General features: G+C 34.0%; 1 protein-coding gene across 5 annotated transcripts in view; it reads left to right on the top strand.

Annotated features, from left to right (window-relative positions):
- The first annotated feature begins 603 nt into the window (after positions 1-603).
- Positions 604-18,596, top strand: part of LOC129805162 (neuroendocrine protein 7B2) — a 20,921-nt gene continuing 2,928 nt past the window's right edge. Inside the window, exons 1-3 of one of the 5 annotated variants that reach the window (XM_055852912.1) lie at positions 662-803; positions 950-1,083; positions 4,747-10,935. In XM_055852912.1, coding sequence (XP_055708887.1) covers positions 4,774-5,523 — 750 coding nt within the window. In that variant the 5' untranslated portion in view covers positions 662-803; positions 950-1,083; positions 4,747-4,773 and the 3' untranslated portion in view covers positions 5,524-10,935. Of the gene's footprint in view, positions 1,084-4,746; positions 10,936-18,596 lie in introns of those variants that run through there. The other 4 variants (XM_055852914.1, XM_055852913.1, XM_055852915.1 and 1 more) reach the window with 4 other exon arrangements.

Raw genomic sequence — 18,596 nt, 5'->3', positions numbered from 1 at the left:
CAAAATTCCTGAGAAAGAAATTTTTCTGATCTAAAAGATGCGAGGTATGACAGAGCCTAATACATATTTAGGAGTTTTTTTGCCGGGAAAATAATAAATTATTTATTTTTCCTTTGCTAGAACTTGTATATCTCCGTTTTTAAGATTAATGAGTAATGGTTAAATTTTATTTTCAGTGCTAAGTTTATTTTTTTTACTATTAATTTGTATAGTGCTAAAGTTTACCCTCTAATTTAGCATTTTAATATGAAGAATTTATAAGTTTAATGCTTGCAAAATTGAGCTGCATTGTGTATCTATATGATTGACTATAACTGGTAAAAATAAAAGGATCAAATTGATCCTTTTGCAAAGACTGGATCAAATTAACATGTTCTATTATGAAAAATGTGCATCAGAGTTTGAAATTTGTTCCATCCTTTTCTAAAGGATCAAATTTGGATCAAATTTGGATCAGTTTAAACCTTTTATATTTACCAGTGATTACTGAAATAATTTTTTTTCGAAAATAATCTAAATTAATTTCCTGAAAAGAAGTTTGCGAAACCGGTATAAGTCGTCTGTTGCATGTTTTGTACCGTATAATTTTGGAGACTTCAGCCGCGGCCTGTAAAGTCTGACCAAACTCACAATTTCTTCTGGAGATCTATCCAAGGCACTTTTTAGTGTTAACGAAAGCTTAGAAGAGTCCAATTCTTGAAATATCTGTGAACGTGGAGCAGAAAAAATTGAGGAAATGTAATTATCAGTGAATAGACTAACCTTCCGGGAGCCTTGAGGAAGTTCAAATTAGTGTCTTCAAGGTAAGGGAAATTTGTGTAGGCGTAGAAATGGTGAAAAGCCGAGATAATCAATAAGTTGGTTATACCGAATGATTTCATACTGTGCACAAATTGTGGTGAAAATGTGACTTTTTCCTCCAACATCAACTGCGTTGACGCAAGACCAGCTAGTTGCACCCAGTGCCGATCTGGCCCTTCAACCGAAGCCACATTCCGTGGCTGTTCAGTTGTCTGTTTTTCTTCCCCGCAACGGGGTGTGAACACTAACATCAGTTTAATTGTGTTTCTGCAGTAACAAGTGGTAAATCTATTGAATTTTCAAATAACTTCCCTTCCATATGGAAGTTTTCCTTGGAAACTTTTATCGGATGATTGTGTGGCATTGAGGGGACGAAAATGGCTGACTCAGTAATGCATACTCTTGGAAAGGATGTCCACTTGAGACATTCATGCGGAAAAGTGGGTGTATGGTGGGAATAAAAAAAATTTCAGTTCGACGTAGTTTATCGATTTTTCCAATGGGGAGTGTACCTCTGTTTCGTGAGGGAGTCGCCTGATAATTGCGATGACGTAGCCCTCCCTCTTTGGTATTGATTATTTCTCACAACAGGTGGTTCGGATATAGTCCGACCGCCACGTCATATATCTATATAATTGTCTCCCTTTTTGCCAGCTGAGTTGAGACATTTCCCCTATATTCCCGGTCACATTCCCAAATAATATATATGCAAGGATTGGTAGGGTGTCCAAAGGGCAGGTCGTTACAAAAGTTAGTTGCTTCAAACAGATGTTCTCAGACAAGATGTAATTCGGTAACGAGCGAAAAGTACATAAAAGCTTTGAAGTAAGAAAATTGACTTTAAATAATAATAAAGTTCTAGTTTTAATTAAAATGATGCAAGAATGTAGGGAAAATCGTACTCATCGCGACCATATTTTGAAAACTATGAGAAAGTACCCAGTGTTTAAAATATATTTCGGAGTTACAAGGAACATAGGAAAACTTTAGTCATTACGAAGCTTAGGACCGTACGAAGCATGGGAACATTCTCTTATTGTAGTTGAGCTTGTTGTAGTTCGTACTAAAGTACAATTTCTTTCCACAAGAAACCGGGAAATCCGGCCAAGTTCCATTGGACAAATGGCCGCAGTATATAATGACCTAACAGACAATGTTCATTTTCCTTCAATAATTTTTTTAATTAATTTGGTTGAGGCTTGAGTTTCTAAATAAGTGCAGAAAGCGTTTGCAGAAGACATAAAGTCTGCGACGTATGTTACATTTTTTTCAGTATTTTAGCAAATTTTGACTGTAAAATCAGAATTGAAAAAGTATATTCAGTACTCTCGAACTTTGACTCGATGGGATGTAACTGCTGTAGAGGAATTCTGTAACACTCTGCCAATGTCATATGATAAATTTCGTTCGAATCTCAGGAGAGTTTTTTTTTCGAAAATGCGATTCTGTAGTCGTGACATTACCATATGAGCTCATGCGGTGTTGTGAGAAGTCACATATTTGAGATTTCTGTCAATTCACATGATAATTAATTTTATTAAACAAATCGACCAAGGCGGACTGTTTTTCCATAATATCCTTAAGTAAAGAGATTTCATTAAAAATCAACTAATTCCATTTTCGAACTCATGTCATACAAATAAAGATCGTTTAGCATTGTCAGTTTTCGAACTCACGTATGACAATGCCACAAAAATTACAGAATTCCCATACTATAGGGGAATTCTGCGACAATATGACAATGTCATGTGACAAATTTTCGTAGTAAATTCTGGACCAAATATCAAATATCTATTGAAGGAGTTCTACGAAGCTCTTAGTAATAAATATGAATCTGATTTTCAATTATTGTTTCTGGATTTATCACAAAAAAATTGTAAATTCGTCATATGACATTGTCATAACGTTACAGAATTCCCCTACTGGACGGGAAACTTATAGCCCTTATGGCCTCTACACTTAGCTTCTATATGGACATAAATGTCTCTAGTTTGTGGAAGCCAGGGGCATGACATTTCCTATGTTTCCCATATGTTACTAGCGTGCCGAAAAAACTTTTGAGTTTATTAGCTATTTTCTGTCATTGTAGAATGAATTAGGAAATAATACAAATACAAAATAAAAGCCAATTTAATAACGAAGAGGCAACCGAAAACCCAAAATTTGCAACCTACGTAGTTTTGGAGATATCTCATTTTACTCTGCAAATATTTTGCAGATATTGTACCGCGACTCAAAAAATTTGCTTGTAATTTTTGTAAAATTTTGGCAAAGATTATGATTTTTTATTTTAGATAATTTTTACTGCACTTCTTATTCTCTATAGAACCTTGCCATTAGATTTTAGTGGCTCTATGAAAAATATATGGATAAAATAAATGTCGATAGGCTCTTGGAAATTATAGTCTTGTCCGCGGTAGACTTATTATTGCTCATGGCTCGGATCGAGCTAGGGTAGAAGGATCGCAACTTATCGTTCGAAAGATCCAGCTTACAATATACCATTTTTTTCGCAATTGAAGATGGGTTTCGGCATGGAATTTTTGAAAATCAATTCTTTTAATTTTAGGTCTTATTGCAATGTTTGTCAGAAACTGTGACTTTCTTAAGACGTCTTGTATTTCAAAGAACCTATCAATTTCGCCTTTTAAAATAAATTTAAATGGGACTTTTTGCAATTTGAAGTTTTGTTTTCAGACGACTTATATTTCACAAGGGTCAGGCCAGCAAAGTCTAAAGCCCAAACAAACTAAGTTTCAGCCTATTTCATTTTCCTGAAATAGACACTAAGGGCATTATTCTAAAATGATTTTAGAAAAAATCAGGAGCTGACCTGCTTCTTTATATCGTTTACCCGATATTTAACTTTAGCGTAAACTGTAACTTTAATTATTTTTTTCTGGTCAATCATCAGAATAGTTTGTGCAACTACAAAGAAACGAACATATACGGGACTGATGATTTATATTTTTTTTGTTTTTTTTTTTCATTTCCTTAAGAGCCCAAATATACTCATACTCAGGCAGATCCTTGAAATTATTTTTAGCCTGTAAAATATTGTAGTAAATGTTTGGGTATAAGAAATTTATGGAAAGGACCTTTAATTTATGATCCTACACTCTATGGGCCATAACAACCCTACCATTATTTTAGGTCTAGAGACTTATTTTAACTAATATAACGACAACTTATTGTATTTGCTAAAATCCTTATTTCATGAGCTATCAATTACGAAAACATCATATACTGTATGATGAAAATACTCTCATCAGTTAATTTGCTATTTTTTTTTAATTATCAAGAGAGAAAACCGAGTGATAGATAATTTTCGGTCAGTGAACTGAGTATGAGGGACAGAGTATTTCTCAAGCCTCGGCTTGAGAAATTAAAGGGAGAAAGGAGCCAAACGTCAATACCGTGCTTCACTGTCCCTCGAAAACGGAATGAAATACACTCAGCTCTTCGTTATCCGGCACTTCGTTATCCGGGTGACAGCTGCCAAACACTGGCGGTTGATGCGTATTCAAAATTATTTTTACTAAACATGAAGTTTCTCCAGAGTGAATTAAAGTATTATTATCATTGTATCGAAGTTTTTAATACATAATTGTGATAGAAATGAAACATAAGCACACGATGAAGAAAATTCTCTTATTCTTTGCCAGACAGAAAATAAATTCACACAGCACAAAATAAAAAAAACCGTTGATCATTCAAAAAACTTAAATGTCATTTTGTCCCCCAGTCAGCCGGATAACGAAGTAAATGTAAAATATAAACGAAATTTATGAAGGCATAGGCAATTTGCGTGATTCGTTATGTTCTTCAAGCATACTCCTAAATGCCAAACACAAATCCTTAGTCAAAAGCAGGCATAAAAACTTTATTCATTAGGGAACACTTACTTTAGTAACAACTCAGTCAATATCCACTTGCTTACCGTAGGTCCACCACTTGTTGGACACTTTAGCCATGGCGCTGAAGAGGAATGCTATCATTTTCCTCACTTTTCTCATCGCGGTGGCCCCTCCATCGGCTACTGCTTACCTTTCACCATCTGTAAAGGACCATTTCTTCTCTGACGCTCTCCTGCGTGAGCTTGTTGATCGTATGGGCAAGGATTTAGCGGATGCCGCTGATTCGTACATTGATCCTTTGCCCGTAAATGATCAACTGGCCCTGATGGCTCGCGCTTCGAAAGACCTTGAAGCAGAACAGATGGACTATGATGCCCTGTTGGATGGGAATCCTAGTCCATCGCTCCGTGATCAGGAATACCTTCAGCACAGCACTCTATGGGGACATCAGTACATGTCGGGCGGAGCTGGAGAAGGACCACACCGTGTGAAACCACAGGTGAAGACCGATGCCACCCTTCCGGCTTACTGCAACCCACCAAATCCCTGCCCCGTGGGCTACACCGAGGACCAAGGCTGCCAGTTGGACTTTGAGAATACAGCGTCTTTCAGTCGCGAGTACCAGGCTGCTCAGGAGTGCATGTGCGATGGTGAACATATGTTCGATTGTCCCGGACAGGATCAGGGTGAGAACAGGCAAATGGATTCGGACATTGAGAGTTTCCTGGCCCAACAGTTCCATACGCAGGAGCACAAGAACTTGGTGGCCAAGAAGTTCCACAGCAAGAAGGTAAGAGTCACGTCCCATGGTAGTTATTCATTAATAAATTATTATAGTACAGGGGTACATCAATTAATTACATGAAGTATCTTGGATTGAAGCCAAACCCATTATATCGAAGAGTATTTTGGGCACAATATATCGTCTACATGTGCTACAATTTTAATAGGATCAATACCCAATGTTTGTCATCTTAATTGTGTTATCGATTGCAGATGGGTCAGTTATTATGAAGGCAATTAGTGGAACACACCACTGAACAATGCTATCAAAAAGATAATTTTAATTAAATGTACCCTAGTTATTTCTATTTTTTTTATCATTAACCTGTTTTTTGGAATAAACATAATTGATTTTCTGTATATCCTTCAGACTTTTCCAAACTTTCCCCCTGGAGATTAAGCAAACTCATAACTTATATTCTGTTATCATAAAGCTCAGAGATATGGAATATATTGTGGCGCAGTTCATTAAATATAGTACCGCAGAATAATTAGCTATGGTAAATATTACATGCAGATAATGCTAAGAGGGTGGATGGAAACGTGTCTGTCCTCTTTAAACTTTCGAAATGTGCTGTCCGTGCGCATTTCACGCCATAATCTTCTGACGACAAGAAATGTACACTTACGTAATTTACTAAATTCACTTACCGGGAAATCACAGCAAATTGCTCGTGACTGTTAATTGAAGGTACCATGTTATATATGGCATGTTACTTGTCTGTCTGCATTAATTTTCTTTGTAAATGGAACCTGTGGAATATTCCAAATTCTATTAAATTTTGAAATCCATAAGATATATATAAATATAATTCTGTATCTGGGGCCTTACGGTTGAATTCTTTTAACGAATGATGTTTTCTACAGCATTGTGATATTCACAATAAAACTTTTCCATATGGTATCAACATCTTCAAGTTTCAAATATTTTTCCAAAACGATGTGCTCAAAATATACTATCACTAATTCTTGGTTATTTTACTGCACCCTTTTCTTTTCACTTTATTTTTTTTATTAAACTGAAGAATTTTCTTATTATATCCAAACGTAAGACCATTTAGCATTTTATAAAAAAAAATAAGTGTTTTATTCTGAAAGAACTCTTTCACAAATTTATCCTGAGAAGCGAAGCATGACCTGAATTTGTTTCGTTTTACTCTTCTTCTCGTGCAAAATTATTTTTACGATTTCCTGAAAATTATTACCATGATTTTTTTATATTTTCAAATTATGTTTTAGAGGCTATCTAGGTGGTAATTTTGCCCATATATCCCAAGGAGCCCCATTAATTCCGTGTTCTAATGGTTTTCGAGATTTAAAGTTGAGTATTCCTAAAACCAAATCGTTTCGAATAAAATTATATTCTTGAAAAATCGTATAATCCTTATCCAGACCAGTACGGAGAGGAGGGGCAACTTAGAGCTATGGGAATAGATTGTCATATGACTTTTTCGCCTATTTCTAAATGAAGCTGGTCCTTACAATAATTTTATTTAGACCCACAATTTTTGTATCAATCCAAATTACGTCATGTTAAAGCCAAGTTTCCATTAAAAATATGCGAAAAATCATATAGCAATATAGCTCCGTAGCTCAAAGTAGCCCATCTTCCCCTAGGAGATTTCTGTAACAGTATCACAATGTCATTGGATAAATTTTCATGATAAAATTCGGGAGCAGGACTACATTAAAGCCAGTGAGCATCGAATGGTCATTGTAAAGCTCTCATGAAGTTTTTGGTAACTTATATAAATCGGATTAGTCTTCCGAATTTACAACATAAAAAATTAAAATTTCTCATATGGTATTGTCATCCTGTTACAGAATTTCCCCACATGCTAAAATCCTTCGTGAATCAGCGGAAAAATAGATAATGAAACCATAAGTTTATTCATTTCTTTTTCGAGAAACAATTTGAATTGTTTCTCCGTATTGAAGTAATTTATGGTTCGTTTATGACAGAAAAACTTAAAAAGAGGTAATGAAATTATCGTAACTTGCAAAATGTTCAAAGACATGAAAAGAATGTTTAAAGTTCATAATTCAAAACCAATTGTGAGAGTATAGTTCCAAGGATAATTCGGGCTAATATAATATTTAGTACGTATATTCCATTGAACTCAAATACGTGACATTTTGCAGTCTCTAAAATCAATTGGAATGATGGCTATAGTTTTATCAATCGATATTAACAAGCTTGAAAATTATTAAAACAATTCTTTAACAATCCTAAATGAGCCCTAATTAGTACAGAATTAAAAATTACTCTCAATTCTTTTCTAAAAACTTGTTTATATTATTTCTTTGCTAATTTTTGTACGGTACTTAAATGAAACCGTGATTTTTAAATCTGTGTATAGATCCGTCTAAGTCGCATTAAAAAGTAATTAAAAAAAAAGAGATGACAAAGCGTCCCAGCTTTTTACAGTGCCTCGAACACACGCGAAAGATCTATCCAGGTATTATTTTTCGCGTGCTTTTTGGGTACATACAGTTAACAATTGCTTTTCGGCCCTACGGTTAAGATCAAAGTATAGTACACCTTAACTACTGATTAAATTGATTCATAAATAAAAAAACCATTAAAAATTAAATATGGTTAAGAAAAGTTAGGTTCGGTTCTATGAGCGTTTGGTTAGTGAAAAATTAAATTTGCTTACTTGAAGTATAGGGTCAATTAGGGTATTTTTGAATTGAGTCACCTTTAAAATTGGGTTATTTTCTTCTATTTTTGAAACAAAATTGAGCTTATCGTAATAAATTAAGTCAACATACCAATTGGGAAGATAAACTACATTGAGATAAAGTTCAATTCCATTTAAGAATAATACGGGCTTCAGACCTAAGGCTTAGTTATCTGGCTTAACTCCTCTAATACCTCATCAAGCATGATTTTTTAGGAAATTGTTGTTTAGGATTGAATATTAAGGGCAAATGATTCATTAGATTTTAAAAAAATCAATAAAATTGCTTGTTATTTAGATATTTGAGACCTTCGGGAACTGGGCTAAACGTCCAGTCTGAAGCCGGCCTAAGAGGACAAAGCCCAATTTCAAATCCAGCCCAATTCATATGTGCTACACTTTCCCCTAAGAATACGTTTTTAATTGCTGATGTAAAGATTTTAAACATTAAAGCTTAGGTCTGTAAAATCAGTTTCAAAATTAAAAAAAATAATCTAGGGAAGTTTGACTTTTCCATTGTAGCCTATTATAGTCTTGAGATCTGAGCTCCTGCCATGACCTTATTTCTCCAATTTGTTGATTTTGAAAATCACTAAAATTGATTGAGACCTTAGTGAACTGAGCTAGGCCTCAAGTCAGATGATTTATGAATTTTATTGCATTTTAGCTTAAAAATAAAAAAAAGATAAATAAAATTGTAAAATAAAATGAGCAACAAAGATTCTTTTAATTTATTAGTTGGTCGGTTACTCAACTCACTGATTGGCATTATGTATAACAATAGACCTTATGTAATGTTAGACCAGTTAGACTAGCAAAAGTGAAATCAATTAATTACACCACTGTTGGCCGAGTTGAAGAACCGGCCAACAACAGGGCACTTTACTTCGTTTATTTCAAAATCGAAGGATTTATCTCAGAATCAGCTATCGAAAATCAGTTTTAAAAGTGCTCCCATACCATTTCAATTCAGTGAAATTCAATCAATTGAAAGCTTACTTCTTGCTATTTCAAATAAAAACAGATATTAGTTGTCTCTTACTTTAAATTCAAAGAAATATTAAAATTTTCTTTTGAGAGAAGAAGATAATTATTTCTGAAAAAGAGAGATAAAATTTTATTTGATGGAAAGTCACTAAGTTCAATGGATCTAGAAGCATCTATAAGATCTAAAGTTTAGGTAGTTAACACCGGTTTTAAAATAAAATAATTATTTCTGAATTTGAGAATTATAATATGAAAACTTGTGTTCGAATTGTGGTGCAAATAAAATTTTTATTGATAAAATTTCAGTTTTCCATAATTGAAAAAGATTTTGCCAAAAGACTAAGGAGAAGTCTCAATTTCAAAGTCAAATGAAATATAGATTTTTTATTGTTTAAATTGATCGCTAACTATTTAAGAATACATCACTAAAATTTCAATAGACAATTTAAAGCACTTTCGAAGGAACATAAGCGAAAGCAAAAGAGTCCCGAGCATCTTTGAAAGCGTTTAGGTTAATAACCCATGACTTTAAATTTAAGCAAATTTTCACCACTTCTTTTTTATACAACTTTTCGAATTGATGGTAAAGACAAGAGAAACTTATTGACTGAATAAAATAAGTGAAGACTTGTTATCTTTAAAATTAAATTCTTTTCAAGTCACACCTAAATAATCTTTGAAAAAGTAATTTTTTACAGTATGTTTAAGTTAATATTTTATACACCAATATAAGTAGTATAGTTCGCGCAAGTCGGAGTGCAATGACCGCTGAGGTGACATCAATGTCGCGCAACTCGGAGTGCAATGACCGATCATCCATGACGCAACATTAGATATGACGTGACATCACAACATTACGTCACACATTTTCTCTTGCGTAACATTTTTTTTTTGATGCCACACGTTTTTTATGATGCAATATTTTATGATGACGTATCTTTTTGGTGACATATTTTTTGGTTTCTGTTATAGTTTTGAAGATGCAATGGTTTTGTGTTCAAGTTTTCACGAAGAATTTTGAATTGAAATTTCCGTTATGATTTTTAATACTCAACCATCATCTATTATTCTCAATTTTAGTGATTTTTTGAATTCTCAATTAGTTTAATTATTTTATTTAGCTTTGATATTTCTTTTTAAGACGTCATTTCTATCTCCTCAAATAATTGTACGTGAAAATATTTTCCATGAGGTGGATTTGATCTTGAGACCTTTCGATTGAGACACAAGAGCACTACAACTAAGCTATTTTTAAGTTACAATCTCTTGGTCGAAGATGCCTCTTATATATTTCTATACACTCATCAATAAGAATAAATGAAATATGATCTTCTGTATCGCGCATGGATTAAGTATATGGAGTGGAGTTAGTTAATGAACAGCAAAACGGGAAAAATTGACAATGAGTACAATTTTTTGACCACTCTATGATTCATATGTGGGACTCTTGGTCGCACGCGAGTAAGGAATATGAAAAGTGTTATATTTCTCTACTTTGCATTCTTGTGCAAAAAAAAAACTATCCACTCGAGATGTGTCGCATATGATTGTTTATTAATTCCATCCCAAACTTACCTCATTCTCTTTCCTGCATATCATCTTCAAAACTATAGAAAAAAATTACATCAATAGGGAAAAAATATGTTGAGTTTTTAAAAAGAAAAACACTAACAGATCTATGAAAAATATTCTTCTCATTTATTTACATATAAAATAGCTTTAACAAGTAACATTATAATAAAATTATATATCGGATGTCATCTAAACTAAAACTTACTATTTACATTTTAATAGAGATTAAATGGCAAAAACTAAAAAAAAAATTAAAAGTATTTTCTAAACTAAACATGTACATTTTTTAATACCCAAAAGGTAATGTATTAAAGTCCTCTATGCATCTCCTCTTGTTGAATGTGAACTGTACCTTTTTACTAGTTGGGCCGGACAGGATTTTGAATCTTTTTTGGCGGAAAATTCTTTCTTTATATTCAATACTCAATGTCTCAACATCTCCGAAAACAATTGATCTCATAGCATTGAAATCGAGATGCCTTTCCACCTCATGATTCATGCTGATACCCTTTGCAACAATTTTATATGAATGCGAGTTTGTAGAGGGTGAGAAGATCTTTAGAGCATAAGTCTTTGGGCCACAACTGACATATTCCTCGATGAAAGATCCCTCCCCGTAATCTGTTAGCTCGTCAGTGAGTTCCCCCAAAAACTTTCCGCAGCTTAAAGGGTTTTCTTCGCCAGCAGGAACCGTGAAGATCACAGAGTCTGTGTCGCAATAAAGAAGTTTATCTCCTAATTTAGAGAGGATTGAGTACAACTTGATTCGGGCGTTCGTGGTGGTACATATACCTACACCGAGGTTCACATATTTTGATGCAGACTCGGCTTCGGCAATATACTTCCACGAAACAAAAATCTGCGTGTCCCCAACAGGATATAAATCCATCAATTGTACATCCTCAGATCCAATTAAAGTATTTAATTCCTCGGGGGAGTTGCAAATGCTAGTCTTTGTGAAATTTTCACGCATTATGAATCTTCCCCAAAGACTATTCAAGACTAGCTTGGTGAGCAATCGCAATCCCTTGTTCACGCAGATTTTTTCCTTTTCTAATTGTACACCTTCTCTCTCTAAATATTCTCGGATGTAACTCTCTTTTGCATCATCAGATTCCGCATCCGCAGGCCACCCACTAGATTCTTGCTTGATTTTGAGGAAGTTATCAACAAAATCGGCGAAAAGACCCCTTTCGTTAGTGTCCCGATTGTATTGTACCGTCTGGTAAGACCAAACCTCGAAAGCTTTAATAATTTTGTAACCATGACGGACAGCCAATCGAATTTCATCTAACGACCAGAATCCGGTAAGGGATCTCTCATCATCAGAATGTGTGCACCGATCAATATTTATCATTTCTGTGCAAGATCTGCAGAGAGGAAATATTAAACGATCGTTGCACCTATAGGGCAGGCATGGTAAATACAAGTCCCGTGGGGGTAGAACTGTGCATTTAGCCACACCATCATAGTTTAATACTTCCTCTGGATTTCCAAAGTTTTTTATGATGATAGGATGGCCGATGAAATATTTAGAGTATTTATTGGCCCAGGGGTAGAGTGATGTGAAATCGTAATAATAAATTTTGTCCCCTGGACCACATTTTTGGTATAATTTAAATACTTCTGTTCGGCCTCCGTACACTGCACTCCTCAAATCAAATCCTGCATCGATAATTTCGGGATGCTTGTTTAATGCTTCGTCCAATTCAGGATCTGACTTGAGAAGTTTTCGGAAATCACATTCCCATGTCGAAACCAAATTATACCCCATATTTTCGATACGTTGCAATCGAGCCAATGTTGCTTCATAACGATTCTGTATAGTATCGGATGAATTTCCTGAACATACATAGTCTCTGTTCAAGAAACATGTATGTCCATGATAATAGCATCCTTCGAAACTATACACAGTGTTTGTGCTGTCATCAAATCCGTCGACAATGTAATGAGAATTGTTCAGTTTGACTTCATACCGAATATTTTTTCCTGTAGTCATTTTTTGATACACGAGCCATTTCAATCCAATTTTGCTTTGGAGATTTATATAACTCGAATTGTAATTACTTTTTGGTGTAATTGAAAGAGTATTTGGAATTAAATAGTTCTTTCTATACACCTTCATCACAGAATCGGCTAAAGTAATCGCCTGCAAGAATGGATTGATTCCGGTGGTATCCAAAAATGAGTACATGAAATTCAAGCATCCGAGTTTAAGAATTTTGACGTCTTGATTACAATAGTGAATCAATTCTGCCCGATTATCGAAAGTTTTGTTTTTATTCAATTCATACCATGCGAGGAACTTTTCATACCGATTTGATGACATCGACTCGATTGCATACATTTCTCGCGGGGGATATTTCCCAACATAGTTCATATTAGCCGAAGTATTAAATTTATATGGATATTCACCCTTTTCACAATCATGAAGCCCGAAACTTGCACTAAATTTAGACAGTGCGAAAGGGATGAAGCTTAATGAATCTAAAAATGTAATATTCCTGATCTTCAGATACAAAATTTTACATCCGGTGAAGATGGGACTAATCTGTTCATCCCTTTTGCACAGTTCCTCCAGAATAAATAGTCCATCATAGCTTTTAGCATTGTGAGCAATTATTGCTGAAGGAAAAGGTCTAAATTTTAGAGCATAATCAACAAATTTTTTAACACACGACCCGGAATTATCATTTTCGAAAATTTGGACAGATGGGTTACAATTCGGACAACTGGGATCAGACTCTGCAGATTTTGCACATAAATAACAAACCTCATGAGCTACACATAAATTAGGAATATGGTCAGAATACCCATCCTCTTTCTCTACAAGCTCACATTCAAAATCGTAAAAAATTATTGAAAATTGTCTAGGAGCATCTTTTTTGAAAGGTTGAATAAAGCAATAATGAGGGCTGACGACTTGTTTATAGCAAATATTGCAAAGTGTTGTAAAACAATGATGGTCTTCATAACTTTTATATACTTTATCGCAATTCTTGCACATTTTAATTTGGTTACATGTGCCATTTTCAGCATGAAATTTGAGGCAGGATTCTCCTAGGAATCTACGATTGCAATTTAAGCAATCAATCATTTGAGGGGTGTTGAGGCATGGAGGATTGTTTCCGCAATATTTGCACTTTTCCATGCATACATGAGACTTGTTAAATAAACGCTCGCAAAAATTACACTGATGTTTAAAGTTAAAGAACCCTTTCACATTCTTAATGCAGAAGAAATGCTTCTCAGTATCGGAATAAAACAGATTAATGACTCTATTAATATTTTCTTGAGTTTTCTTTGTAGATAGTAATACACTTTTATAATCATTTAATTTATTATAAACCCTCACTCTCAGTGAATATTTTCTTTTTTGAACAAATTTATGGATTAATTCAAAATTATATTTTCCATCGGGAGATATTGACATTCCGAGACTGAGGATAAATGCTTCTGCATCCGTTTTGAGAGCGTTATTTGATTGTTGATAACGATAGATTCTCTTGCCAGCTTCAACTTTATCAGTAAAAAGGTACTCACCCACTAATAATGATATTGGAAGACAATTACTCTGGCAGTTAAAATCTACAGCACTCTTATTTTTAAAATGCCGAATGTTAGATGTCACCATCCCGTCAGGATAATAATGTCTTCCCCTCCCTTCCATTGGATGGAAAAGAAATGCTCGCACTTGCATAACTTCGGATGAGTGAAACATTTCAGTGCTCTGGTGAATCTGGAATTGAAATTACAAAAAAACATTAGTGAAAATTGAACACTTTTTAAAAATTTTGTGAAAGATTGTAAAACATACCTTTTCCATATATTCAAGAATTATTTCACTGGTAAGAGCAGACAATAGTCTCATACCGATGAAAAGGGCCTTTTCAGTGGGCTCCTCTGTGACGAATATCTGAAAAAAATATGACATATAATTAATTTTAGTATCTTATATGATAAGAACATATTAAAGTATCTACTAAAAATAATGTATAATATCTACCTTGAGTATCACACGATCAGCATCTGATTTGGACAACTTTTGAATCTCCTTAATCACGGAATCAAATCCCATTTGCATCCAGTTTTCGACTGTGGTATTTTTAGGTTTGTTTAGTCGAAAATTGATTGTAACCTCCGTCATCTTGAAAAAGGCATTGTGCTTTTTCATTTTGCTGATGATCTTCAGTAGAGAATGTTCTTGTTCACCCTCAGTATCATCAATTTCATCATTTACAGGAACAACATTTTGACCATCACCAGTTTGAATGATAGATTGGCCTTCATTGGTACGATTTTTATCTTGTGTAATTATTTCATCTATCGAATCATATAAGTTAATCACATCACACGGAGTATCATTTGCGATGGTCCCAGAACAACTTGGGATCGCAACATCCTCAATTTTTCTCTTTTTTAGTGGAGGCTCATTGTTCATATTGCGTTTGCCGTCTAACAGAAGGTTATAGACCCTATCCACCAGAGAGGGTTCAATATTCTGCATCTTAGTATGTTTAAGAAGAATATTTTTATCCTTATCACTTAATATTACACCACTATTCAACAATTCTTCAAGTTTATGGATGATTCCAACAAAAAGAATTGCACCTCCATCTTCCTCAAGAAGATGCAGGAGATCCACCACCGATTTCCCATCCAATGCAAAATTAATTAATTCCGGGACCGATTTCATTTTAAAAATCAAAGAGCCAATTTCTTGATTATAATTTTCACAACCATTAAAACTCATTTTTGCTCTTATAATTTTTTTTATCTCTAATTCCGCGCAAGAAGAAATAATAATAATAGAAATTTTATCACAATAAATGTCCACTGATTTGTAGAAAAATAAATGACCACTCGAGAAGACTGTCCAGAATATTTTGATCGATTTTCACTGCAACATCATCTTAAATAGATTTTCAAGTGCATAGAAAATTATGATTATTGCACTTGACGAAATAATTTTACACATACACACACATACATATATTGTCACATGCAAATATCTCTACCTCAATAATTTCACAATAAAGGGAAAAAAGTATTGAATTACCCTCAAACTTGCACATGTGAAGAAAAAATAGCAAATATGCAGATGAAGATCGTGGAACGAAAAAATGCATTTAAATCTCTTTACCGAAAAATTATGATAGATGTAGTTGCAAAAATAAATTTACACTTACACAATCAGATTTTTGTCACATGAAAATGTCTTTAGAACAGATTAATTGCTACAAAATTACTTTATGAAAAACCACAACAAACAAAAATGAAGTTTGAGATTTTCCCTCTTCATATTCAATTGGACATGTCTCAAACATGTCGTGACGATACTGACAAAATGCATTTTTGCGATCGCGACTTTTTTTTTTTATGCATCATGTATGTTTTTAGGTTGCACCATGAGAAAACAGAACACCTCATAGAAAATGTAAAATTGTGAAATGGTTTCTTGAAGAAGTATCACCCGCGAAAAAATGATACTTGAGATTTTTCCACTGGACAGACATGTTTAAACATGTCATGATGACGCTGATCAAAATGCATATTTTTGCGATCAGTGAAAATCTTTTTGTTGAAAAGTAACAAAAATTTAATTTTATGCCCAAAAAAATGTAAAATTGCGAAATAATTTCCTGGAAAAGCATCATTGCGAAAAATTAAATTGGAGATTTTCCTTTTGCATGGACATGTTTCACACCTGTTCTGCGGAGTCCAGGAAAAATCGGTTTTTATTGCACATGATATTCGTGATCTGTGAGTGTCAAAAACGTGTAGATCCAAAATTTGGGCCCGATCTGACTAGGTCGCATTTCATCTCGGACAAAATGCACATACCAATTGTACAGGACACCCACGCCCCCCACACCTCTACACCCCCCCCCCTCCCATCCCGGAATACGATGACGTCATTTTTAACTTTTGCATTTAAATTTACACGTTACACTCATTTTTTAATGTTATTTTTCCTCTGAACTTGGATTTTTTACAAATTTTTAATTGCGTTTGGTATTTTAATCAGAGCTCTGTTGCATTATAACGCTTCCAAACTGTATAGGAAACTTCTGAATACGAAAGTTCTAAAAATTTGTAAAAAATCCAAGTTCAGAGGAAAAATAACATTAAAAAATGAGTGTAACGTGTAAATTTAAATGCAAAAGTTAAAAATGACGTCATCGTATTCCGGGATGGGAGGGGGGGTGTAGAGGTGTGGGGGGCGTGGGTGTCCTGTACAATTGGTATGTGCATTTTGTCCGAGATGAAATGCGACCTAGTCAGATCGGGCCCAAATTTTGGATCTACACGTTTTTGACACTCACAAATCACGAATATCATGTGCAATAAAAACCGATTTTTCCTGGACTCCGTAGAACAGGTGTGAAACATGTCCATGCAAAAGGAAAATCTCCAATTTAATTTTTCGCAATGATGCTTTTCCAGGAAATTATTTCGCAATTTTACATTTTTTTGGGCATAAAATTAAATTTTTGTTACTTTTCAACAAAAAGATTTTCACTGATCGCAAAAATATGCATTTTGATCAGCGTCATCATGACATGTTTAAACATGTCTGTCCAGTGGAAAAATCTCAAGTATCATTTTTTCGCGGGTGATACTTCTTCAAGAAACCATTTCACAATTTTACATTTTCTATGAGGTGTTCTGCTTTCTCATGGTGCAACCTAAAAACATACATGATGCATAAAAAAAGTCGCGATCGCAAAAATGCATTTTGTCAGTATCGTCACGACATGTTTGAGACATGTCCAATTGAATATGAAGAGGGAAAATCTCAAACTTCATTTTTGTTTGTTGTGGTTTTTCATAAAGTAATTTTGTAGCAATTAATCTGTTCTAAAGACATTTTCATGTGACAAAAATTTGATTGTGTAAGTGTAAATTTATTTTTGCAACTACATCTATCATAATTTTTCGGTAAAGAGATTTAAATGCATTTTTTCGTTCCACGATCTTCATCTGCATATTTGCTATTTTTTCTTCACATGTGCAAGTTTGAGGGTAATTCAATACTTTTTTCCCTTTATTGTAAAATTATTGAGGTAGAGATATTTGCATGTGACAATATATGTATGTGTGTGTATGTGTAAAATTATTTCGTCAAGTGCAATAATCATAATTTTCTATGCACTTGAAAATCTATTTAAGATGATGTTGCAGTGAAAATCGATCAAAATATTCTGGACAGTCTTCTCGAGTGGTCATTTATTTTTCTACAAATCAGTGGACATTTATTGTGATAAAATTTCTATTATTATTATTTCTTCTTGCGCGGAATTAGAGATAAAAAAAAATTATAAGAGCAAAAATGAGTTTTAATGGTTGTGAAAATTATAATCAAGAAATTGGCTCTTTGATTTTTAAAATGAAATCGGTCCCGGAATTAATTAATTTTGCATTGGATGGGAAATCGGTGGTGGATCTCCTGCATCTTCTTGAGGAAGATGGAGGTGCAATTCTTTTTGTTGGAATCATCCATAAACTTGAAGAATTGTTGAATAGTGGTGTAATATTAAGTGATAAGGATAAAAATATTCTTCTTAAACATACTAAGATGCAGAATATTGAGCCCTCTCTGGTGGATAGGGTCTATAACCTTCTGTTAGACGGCAAACGCAATATGAACAATGAGCCTCCACTAAAAAAGAGAAAAATTGAGGATGTTGCGATCCCAAGTTGTTCTGGGACCATCGCAAATGATACTCCGTGTGATGTGATTAACTTATATGATTCGATAGATGAAATAATTACACAAGATAAAAATCGTACCAATGAAGGCCAATCTATCATTCAAACTGGTGATGGTCAAAATGTTGTTCCTGTAAATGATGAAATTGATGATACTGAGGGTGAACAAGAACATTCTCTACTGAAGATCATCAGCAAA

Source organism: Phlebotomus papatasi, chromosome 3 (assembly GCF_024763615.1).
Source record: "Phlebotomus papatasi isolate M1 chromosome 3, Ppap_2.1, whole genome shotgun sequence".
NCBI lineage: Eukaryota > Metazoa > Arthropoda > Insecta > Diptera > Psychodidae > Phlebotomus > Phlebotomus papatasi.
The sequence above is the reverse complement of the archived record's forward strand: the minus strand, read 5'-3'. Positions and strand labels throughout refer to the sequence as shown.